Genomic DNA, 10,768 nt, shown 5'->3' on the forward strand with positions numbered 1-10,768 from the left:
GACTTTGAAAAGTGGGACACTTGGGCTATTTTACACTTTCTTTAGCATAATTGAATTCTGTACAATAACCACAACTTTTGCTATGTATATAGCATTTTTAGTATTAGTATTGTAAATCTGTGGAGGGTGAAATTATGATTGAAGTGTGTTTATTGTGTAATTTTACAGTACTAAGACCTAAAACTTGTATAAAGTGTGGTTGTAGTGGTAAAAACGGAGGTTGGCGTTCACCCATGTGCTATTCTGCTGCATACCACAAGGTGTCAGCTTTGAGCTATCTAGGGGACTGTTCCCCATACTGCAATTTTGGAAACTTGCAAATGGCAGACAAAATATGGCAACTGTGTGAACAACAACTTCGCGACACAGGTGGATGACTAGATACACTGACTAGAAAACCTTTCTTGACCCTTACCTAAAAGCTATAATTTCCTAGTAGGCCCCAGCGAGGTTCGAACTCGCGACCCCTGGTTTACAAGACCAGTGCTCTACCACTGAGCTATGGAGCCGGTTGTAGAACTTAGAATGTTAGAATGTATTGGCATTTGATCACGTGATGTCATAGCGCCATTTCGATTTATTTTGCTGTGACAATTTAAATAACCAACACTTCTTATTTCTAACTTCACCGCACATATTAAGCTAGCAAGGCTATACAATTGTGGAAACGAAAGCTGCGTGCCAATGTTGCTGTTCAGTCCGATTTTGGCACTACCGTTGTGTATTAGCTAGAAAATTAAGTACAAAAGTTTCACAAAAAAACTTGTCCAATACTTCTCTCATTTTAAGACATAATTTGTAAACATTTCCCTCGATATTTTATTATAAAATCATGTAGCAGCTAGAGCTTCTTGCCATGTGTCCAACCATATGGTTCAGTGGTAGAATCCTATGCAAATTAGTAATTGGAGAGACAGTCCTCTAGTTTTCCTACATTTACCGCGCGTTGACCTTCAGGGCAGTGTTTGAGTGGTAAGGCTAAAGCAACCGACTGTTATGAGAAGAGAAGTCGGAGGGGAGCTGCGACAGCCGAAAGTCAGACACTAAAATGTTTTTTTTTTTCAACAGCAAGGCTCAGATCAACATGGCAGTGTTGCCATTGTTTACGAAAGTTTTTCTTTATAATGTCGAAATAAACATCTCTCCAACCCCCATATCACACACTCACAAACTTAAATCATATGTGTGTGTACATCAGTGGAGGCTCCTCAGAGGAGGAAGGACCATCCTCAGTGAATTTCATAAAAATAAAAATAATGAAACATTAAAGTTATCCTTTTTAGATAAAACTATACTAAATATATTCACCTCACCAAATAATTTATTAAAACATACTGTTTTGCAATGAAGGTCTACAGTAGCCTCACAGCACTCTGTAGGGTAGCACCATGGTGCTGGTAGCTGGAGGACAGCTAGTTTCCGTCCTCCTCTGTGTACATTGACTTCAATACAAAACCTAGGAGGCTCGTGGTTCTCACCCCCTTCCATAGACTTACACGGTAATTATGACAACTTCCGGAGGACATCCTCCAACCTATCAGAGCTCTTGCAGCATGTTGTCCACATGTTGTCCACCCAATCAAAGGATTAGAGAATTAATCTAGTACTGAAACATAAACTACAGCTAGCTAGCTCTGCAGTGCATAAAATGTGGTGAGTAATTGACTCAAAGAGCGAGAAAGACATAAGTTGAACATAAAAAATAAAATAAAACATTCTTCAAAAATGAAGGAGAAGCAAGAGAGAGCGAGAGCTATATATATATATATATATATATATATATATATATATATATATATATATATATATATATATATATATATATATATACTTTCTCTTACTTAGCTAGCGAATGCAGATAGCTAGTTTAGCCTACTCAAACACCCGGCTCAAACAGAGAGGGATGCAATGTTACCTAGCTGGCTAAGGCTATCCAACTCTGCAACTCTTCCAAGTCAAGGTAAGCTTGACGGTGTAACTGCTAAACTGCTTGCTAACTGTACACTGTACTGCATGATTGTAGCGGGTTTACCAACGCGTTAGGTCTAGTAGCTATGTTGACTTGATGTCAGCTAATATGGTGACAGCAATGTAGGCTGTGTGTAGCGGTTAGCGGTTATGATTTGAAGATTTGAATTGGAAAGCTTTTTTCGCCAGGTCATAGACAGCTGATGTGTTGTACACTGAAGTCCACAAACGAAGGGAAAATGTGAGAGGAGGAGAGCGCGTAGATGCAATAAATAATTATCCAACGATCTAAGGGCTCATGCTGTTTGTATGTGGCTACTTTGAAAGTCAACTGTGTTTGGGTGTGATCAGGGGTGTATTCATTCCACCGATTCTGTTGAAAAACGTTTCTTAAACGGAAGCAAACGGAACGAAACGGGGATAAACATACCTGAATTTGTCCAATAGAAACTCTTGTTTGCAACTGTTGGACTAATGATTACACCCTAGATCAGCTAGATGCAGGCAAGATTGTGCAAGGCAGTCTTGAATGTGTCAATGTCTGTCACCTTGATTACTAAAATGTCTCTCGACCTGTGCACCTACGTTGTAAACTTTCATTCATAAGCTAGGTTGTAGCAACCTCATAATGGGTATAGGCAAAATGTTAGTATCATGTAGTAGCCTAAACCTATCAATCCTACATTGAGCTGAGTGAATGGAATATGCTGTAATAGCAATAAGACCGTGGTCATAAAAACAATAATCGTCCTCCTCATCTTAAACGGCACCGACTGGTGTACATTGTACAATCAATTTAGAGAGTGAGAAAGAGAGCCTCAAATATCACATTGATTTGTATATATCCACTGTATACATGAATCCCAGAAAAGTTTGTTCCTGTTTCAGTCATGTCTTTGGTCATGTTCACATGGGGCAAACAAAAACACCTTAATGATTGTTTGATAATAGAGCCTCCCACAATGCAGGCGATGGCTGCAGGATGGAGATGGTGAAGAGCAACTGCAGAAACTTGATCACATTAGTTATGTTTATGAGTTAAGTTTATGTAGGCGCAAGTTGGACAATCTTTATCCCCATAATGCAACACACTTTGAAAGGCACTGACTTGACAAAAGTGATCAGCTCGAACGTGCCCACTCTCTCTTCAGGCTGCAAAGAATTCCAAGTGGGGATAAAACTGTCCTTGAAGAGATTCCCTAAAAACACACCACTTCGATACAGCTGCGACTTTTTCGTTGCAGGTTAGGAGAATTAACGTAGTAGGTTAGGAGAATTAGGTTAAGGTTAGATAAAGGGTTAGGCTTTACGGAAATGCTCACCTAACCTGTATCAAAGAGGCGTGTTTTTAGAGAGTCCCGTCATTGAATGAACCCTGCTCAGTGCTCATGGTAGTTGGCAAACCAAATATCCAGAAAACAAAAAGAGAAATTGGTTTGATGGTTTGCAAAGCAAAGTGTGTGATGAAGTGTGATTCTGCCCTATCTTTGCCAAGAGGCAGTGCTTGACTTTGGCAGGAGTTCACCAGAGCTGAGTACGAACACCTAACATTTTCAACTGCTTGAGTTCTTGCACCTCTTATAGAATATTAGCTCAAAATTATTGTGGAGTTCTTGCACCTAAATATAAACAGTCCCTGCACCCATAACTTTCTGTGGACAGATTCACGTTTACTTCTGGGTAACCGAGATTACTGCACCCAAAATGAGTACCGGCACCTATTTCAGTCCAAGTCAAGCACTGCCAATAGGTTATGATGATGTTGTTAGACGAATGTTGTTAGGACCATATTTTTATTCCAGTCATCTAATTAATTCAGACACATATTTCCTGCCTAGTCATGACATCAGTCCTCAATGTTTCAGACACCAGAACCAAGCAGGGTGACTTGGACAAATAGGCTAGCCTGGAGTGTGGAGCCAGTCCACACTGAATAGAGAAACAGAGTGATATTTCATTTGGATTCCAGGCTACAAATTGGCAGTTTTTCTTTTGCCTGTGACTTTCACTGTTAATCCTCTCCTGTCACTCCACCCTATTCCCTCTTCCCCTTTATCCCATTTCTCTCTCTCTCTCTCTCTCTCTCTCTCTCTCTCTCTCTCTCTCTCTCTCTCTCTCTCTCTCTCAGTATGTTTTTTCCATGTCAAATGAGCACATATCTTGTGAGTCTGGATGGAGCATTTATTTCAGTATGTGATCATGAGAGAGTTAAATAACCTGGTATTCCTTATCCTTATACAGTACATTCATTCAATTACTGTTTTAGATGAATTTCCATTAGAGAAAGCAACGTCTTACATGAGCAAAGTCTTACATTTAAATAGAAAACCTTTAAGACTTTAACACAGCAATTAAATCAACATTACATTACCTTCATGAAAAGAGGTAGACCTATAAGTGCCAACATTGACAACAATTAGACAAAAGTTAGACAGCAATATTCCTTGGTTTTAGTTACAATCACTTAGGCCACAGTCAGGAATAAATTCAATCGACTCTCATTTCTAGGCATCAACGTAGTCCGAGTTCCCGCATATCACCCCCGCGTCCTCATAATGGGCACAGTTATGCATTCCTATGCCTGTGTGTTGACAGTCCAGCAGGCTCTCCTCTGTGCCCTCACACTGCACATCGTCCAGAAGAATCCGGAGACTCTTCCCTTCTCCAAACTCAGAGTGCTTGGATGCCTTCAGGGCGAATCGGAACCCCAGCTGCCGACAAACCACTGCCGCGTTCTTCGTATTCCACAGGTCGTCACACACCGTCCCCCATTCACTGTTGGCAAAGATCTCCACCCTCCCTCGGTCGTCCCGCCCCTGCTCGTCCCCCGCCAGTCTCACTGCCCCGTTCTGAGGCGCGGCTGCCGGCGCCAACCCGCTCTCCGACCGGTGCTTGCCCTTCTTCCGGCGGTTTTTCCGTTGTGTGTGCCTGGGCGGTTTGGTTGTGGTAGTGGTTGTGGTTTGAGGCAGTGTGGTGGTGATGGCGGCAGCCTCTTGCTCCTTTAGAATGTCCATGAGCTCCTGAAGCCAGTCCTTGTCGGACTCGCTTACTGTGGACTCAGTGGGATGGGGTCTGATGGGTTCTTCTGGCGGGGAGAGCTTTTGACGCTTTGTCGGTAGTTCAACTCCTGTTAATGCTGTGGAATAGAAGAAGAGGTCAGATTTAGGATACCTACATAGACTGGCCTAATATATATAGATCTGGGAGATGAGGTTATAATTAGCATGTAGGCCTATCCACAGTGTAATAAAAGTGCAATATGAATCTGGCAATCTCAGAGGCCTTGTGCCTAAAATGTCTCTCAAATGACTTCATAATCTGGGAGATCTAGTGACAATCTAGATCTAGCAGTGAGATCTACTGACATACTGTACGTGTTTGATTGAGCAAAGGGGGCTAAATATAATGAACAAAATAAAAGCAGACAGACTGAGATAATGTTGAGAGCCAGTAAACTCACTTTCTTTTGGCCTGAACTTGATGAGCTTGCTCTTCACTCTGACAGGCAGCGGGTCATAGTGACATTGTCTTGGCGGTGCCCGTCTAAAACAGACAAAATACCAAAAGTCTTCAGCTCAGCAGGGAAGAAAACTAAATAAGAGGGTGAGAAGTCAAAGTTTCATCCCAGTTTCATCAGCCTCTGTTGAGACTTTGGCTCTTTAGATGTATTTGATTAGCTTTCAGGTGGTCTCCCTCCCAGAATGAGGCTTTTTCCAAACATTGCTGTGGTAGAGAGTAATTAAAATCAGCTTCATGAGCGAGTGAGAAACAAATAACTTGACACAACAGTATAGTGCTGCGGCCAAAAGAGAGGGTATGCAAGAAAGGGAAAGCGATCTTGCGGCCAAAACTGTTTGGACCTAAGTCAGTGAGAGAGAGATTGAAATGAAAGGGCTTTCACACCACTGCCAACACCCTTTCTTTTCTGTTCCTTCTTTCTTTTCTTTCACCCAGAAATATGGAGAAAGGGAGAGTGAGCCGACCCCGACAGAGGGTAAGAAAACCTCAACGATCACCAAAACAGAAATCAGCAGTTACGCTATAAGAACAAAGAACACACAGAGAAAAATAATTTACCATGTAAATCAGATTGAGAACTACAGGCAGAACGATTATGATGCGGAACATTCTTCTGACTTAAAATAGATCAGTAATCATGAACAGATGCTTAACACGTTTTACTGACTTGTTTTGTCTTTGTCTCTTTTTAAAAGTGTGTCTATGACGGTGATGCTAGGCTTCTGCCATCTTCAAGAGAAGAGCAGTAGGCCACGACACTTTGTTAAACCCTCACCTTACCAAACACAGTGACAGGGTTAGGCTGTTGAAATAGCAGATTGTGGCTTTAAATCCTTACCTTGAGGGATCCACCAGTTTGTAAACAACACCGGTGGGAGATGTGGCACTGGGCACCCCAGTCGACATGAAGTACAGTTCTCCTGTTCAGACAGAAAAATGAACATTTCACATCATTTGACACTCTAGCTGGTTTCCTGGACTCAGAGTTTCATTGGCGATTCTCCATTGAGCATGCTTTTTAGTCCAGGACTAAGCTTAATCTTGGTTTGGGAAACTGGCCTTAAATGTGTGCAGCCTAGAGATCTGACGCTTAAAAAAACGTTTCCATTGCCTGTGTGACCATGTGCAAACAAAAAGAGGTTTAATATGACTCCTCATACCTGCCTCGTCCTCAGCGAAGGAGATAATGTACTGGTAGTAGTTGTTGATGAGGCCAGGAAAGGCACAGGTTAAACCGATGCCCATACAGACCTCATGGTAGTCCCACTGACCCGTGTTCGTATTCTCCTGGAGGCTCATCATACGCCTATAGGGAGGAGACACTACATTTCATTTTATTTAGAATTTCTTTCATTTTCAGTATGCTTTCCTTATAGGCTATATATAAAAAACATAAAACACAACTTTCAAAACATAAGAAAATACACCTGCTATAGGGACTCAAACATCCATAAACACTTTTAGGATTCGGATTGGACTTAAAATGATGAACACGTACAGTAAGGAGCCTTACCCGCTCATGAAGTCTCCAAATATGTACATGCCATTCAGATTGGGGTATTCACACCCTCTGTACACATATCCGCCAGTCACAGACTTGCCCATCTTGTGAGGGTAGGCATAAATGGGGAGTACATCATCTGGAAGAGAACAGGAGGAAGAGATATGAGACTTATTTTTCAAATGAAGTAAATTGTACAGAGCCTATGGTTTTCCAGAACTCCTGGTTAAATTCACAGATTCCCTGCTTATTCCCTCCTGAGCACTTCCCTTCTAAGCACATTATGACCCTGGAGAACGGAGTTCAATCCCTACATCCACCCTTCCAATCTCTTCCCACTCTGGTTCCATTTCTGTCTAAGGATAAATAAAGTACAGTGTACAAAATAAAAAACAGAAAACATTTTAAACTGAAGAAAGTCACAGAACAAAACACACTGAGGCCTTCATCTCCCAGTGACCCACAGGATGCCGGCATGACAATGGGCATTGGAGTTGGCTATGCCGCACAAACTGATCTTGGATCAGGCTACAGGATGCCCACCTAGAGAGCTGTTGGCGCACAGCTTCTTGTCATAACAGGAGAAGCCCTCTTTGGCCCTCCAGCCGTAGTTCCTTCCCTTCTCTATGATGTCGATCTCCTCGAACTTGTTCTGGCCCACGTCCCCGCAGAAGATACGGCCCTTCCCCTCCTTCGTCAGAGGGTCCCCGCGGTCCACAGAACACCTCCATGGGAGAAACAAGAACAAGTCGACCAACAAAACAACTTAAGTAATTACAACTAGATTACACTTTATTACCAAGTCATTACTCCTTTATTCGGTGCAGTAATGTAAAGTCTTACCACACTTTTTTTGTCATGGTATATAAAGTGTAAGGAAGTGTAGCGTTTCATGAAGTAAAGCATATAATGGAAATGTTGAAAAAAGGGGCACCTCCACATGTTGCGCACCCCGTAAGCGTAGACCTCAGGGCGCGCGCCGCGCTCATGCACGAACGGGTTGTCAGAAGGGATCCTATACAGGGGACCCTTATCATTGTCATCAACATCAATACGGAGCACTTTGCCTAACAGGGCTGACCTGCAGAAGAGAGGAGTATAAACTTTTTGGAACATCTTTCTGTGAGTATGATTATTGTATTTGCGGTTTATCAATGTTTTTTTTAGTAAACACTAGTAACTTATTATTAGCAACCGTGTTAATAGTAACAGCTGTAACTAACTGTTAAAAAGTGATATGAGTCAATGCCATAAAATGACATCATGAATGTGAGTTCCACATGTTTTCCTCTCTTCTCTTACTTGTTCTGAGCGTTTCCAAATTTCCCAAAGGGGTCTCCAGCCATGCCCCCGTCTCCAGTGAAAATGTACAGGTATCCATCATCAGCAAACATCACCATTCCTCCGTTGTGATTGGAAGCAGGCTCATCAACCTCCAGAATGATCCTGAGAAGGCGTTTGAGACAGAGACAGATACGAGACAGAGAAGTCAGTGCGGGAGCACCCATCTCTCTGAGGTACAATAATGATGGATTAAATACTGCTTATCCAAGCACTTTGTTGGTGGGGGGATCTCATCTTATTCACCACTAATGTGTAATATCTACCATGTGTTATGCACAACAGCAATTATTTTAGGCCTACTCCTACACATTGGTGTAGATATATCTATTTGTATGTCCAGCTGTATGCAAAACCTATTGTACTGTAAATCCATTCCGCACCCCTTGAGTCTTCATAACAACAGCAAAGCCCAACCACCTTGGTGATGGACAACACAGCTTGCCATTTTGGGGCCAGAGCACAACACAGGTTGCACCCCAAATGGTACCTTTTCCCCTATATAGTGTACTACTTTTGACCAGAGCCGGCCTTTGGTCGAAAGTAGTGCTCTATATATAGGGAATAGGGTGCCATTTGGGACTCATCGATAACTGTACCTCTCAGATGCGTGGTCCACCACGTTCATGTCGCCAGGGGAGACGCGGAACTCGCTGACCCTGATCCTCTCATCGAAGCCGATCTCCACAGAGTAGTACACGTACAGCTTCCCATTGTACTTATAGTCGGGGTGAAAGGTCAGGCCCAGGAAGCCCCTCTCGTCCCCCTCCCAGGGCGACGTCAGAACAGCCTTGGTAATGTTCAGGAAGGGCTTCTCCAGCTTGGAGCGGTCAGGCAGGTACGTCCACACCAGGCCCACCTACGATATGATAATAACTTTATTGTCCATTTACATGGAAATACATTTTGTGAGGTCAGCATACACATACAACAAAATACACAAAATCAATAGACTACGGGCAGTTTTACCAAACATAGATTATGACTAGTCCAGGACTAGACTTATTGAAATGACTTTTTAGTCCAGGACTAGACTTAATCTGTGTCTGGGAAACCGGCACTATAATACCACAATGCAATACAACAACTATAATACCACAATGCAATACAACAACTATAATACCACAATGCAATACAACAACTATAATACCACAATGCAATACAACAACTCTGGAAAGTGAGCACACACACACCTGTTCGGCTATAAAGAAGCGGTGCGTGCCGTCGTTGGCATGGACCATGGCCAGGGGGTTCCGCAGCCCGTTGGCTACTTCCTCCAGGCAGAGCTGCAGGCAGCCCTCGGGGTCGGCCCGGACGTGGCCCAGGTTCTGCGTCAGCTGCTCATTGCTGAGGAGGTGTGGGTAGCAGTAGTCTGGGTCCTCCAGCTCCAGGTGCTGGCAGAAGCGGAACTGGTCCGACTCGGCTTCGGCTAGCTGCGGGTCGTCAGAGAGCAAGGTGATGGTGGATCGGCATTTGAGCCAGAACTGAGAGCAGTAGTCAGGGCAGAGGCCAGGGAGGGTTCTGATGGGGGTACTGGGGTCCTCTGCATCAAAGAGGTGAGCTGCATATGGAGAGCATTCCTGAAGGAGGGGAGAAAGAAGGGGAGTGGAAAAGGAGGAGAGAAATGTGAGGAGTGAGGGACCAACCCAACTCTTTCATTTGTGCAGCCCCCATGTCCTGTTAGACATTTGCCTTGTTCTGTGAAGCACGTACACTTTCGATTTGAGGAGATACGCTTGTTATGACAACATGCATCTTATCATGCAGTGATTGACAAACAGCAGTACATGCTATATTGTTAATCTGTTATTACGCTATTACGCATTTTATTACGCAATTACGCACAGTAATAATGCACGTCAGATCGACTATTCTATCTCATTTGGATGAATGTGCGAGTGTATAACAATTATATGTCTCTACAAACATGCCGGGGCTCGCCAAGAACAGCTGGATGATGTAATTCTGAAAACAAAACCAAGTATCGACCTTTACCCGCGTTTTGCTTACCTGGCAGAGAAGGTCCTGCACGTACCCAGCACAGTTGGCATATCCATAATAGTCGAAATTGTCCATGATCTTATAGAATTTTGCCATCAATTCTTGGTCCTTCGCGGAGTCGCAGCAGCCGAAGTTCCTGTACATTGCGCAGAACTGGAGGTCCTCTTGAGGCTTGAAGGGGGGCTTGAAATCCAAGCATTGTGGGTGTAAGGACACAGGTGCTATCAAAAATCCCAACAAATATAACCCAATGAACGGTGAGTGCCTGACACGGCCGAGGACACCACAATAATACCACATTCTGGCGTTACGGGTCACCCGGTGCCACACTGGAACTTCATGAATCAGAAAGTTATGCAAACCAGTGAAAAACGAGACTTCCTCCGGTTCGACTGTCCCGTGGACGCTTTGTCTCGTGTGTGGTTGGTTCACTGCACT

At 43.4% G+C, this 10,768-nt stretch overlaps 1 protein-coding gene across 1 annotated transcript; it reads right to left on the reverse strand.

Moving 5' to 3' along the window:
- Window positions 1–4,135: 4,135 nt before the first annotated feature.
- Window positions 4,136–10,768, reverse strand: LOC311146030 (HHIP-like protein 1). Its single transcript, XM_084182471.1, has 11 exons — window positions 10,340–10,768; window positions 9,523–9,909; window positions 8,929–9,188; window positions 8,291–8,434; window positions 7,923–8,069; window positions 7,532–7,713; window positions 7,001–7,127; window positions 6,648–6,793; window positions 6,326–6,407; window positions 5,429–5,511; window positions 4,136–5,104 (listed from the first exon to the last, which is right to left on the reverse strand). The coding sequence occupies exons 1-11, from the start codon at window positions 10,628–10,630 to the stop codon at window positions 4,473–4,475; spliced, it is 2,481 nt and encodes an 826-aa protein (XP_084038597.1). The 5' UTR covers window positions 10,631–10,768; the 3' UTR covers window positions 4,136–4,472.

Source organism: Coregonus lavaretus (genome assembly GCF_964263955.1).
Source record: "Coregonus lavaretus genome assembly, chromosome: 18".
Taxonomy (NCBI): domain Eukaryota; kingdom Metazoa; phylum Chordata; class Actinopteri; order Salmoniformes; family Salmonidae; genus Coregonus; species Coregonus lavaretus.

Coding starts and splice junctions, on each gene's coding strand:
- LOC311146030 (XM_084182471.1), bottom strand. CDS start 10,630: ATGTGGTATTATTGTGGTGTCCTCGGCCGTGTCAGGCACTCACCGTTC. Junction 8,435..8,928: donor GTGGACCACGCATCTGAGAG/GTACAGTTATCG, acceptor ACGCCTTCTCAG/GATCATTCTGGAGGTTGATG. Junction 8,070..8,290: donor TTTGGAAACGCTCAGAACAA/GTAAGAGAAGAG, acceptor TCTCTTCTGCAG/GTCAGCCCTGTTAGGCAAAG.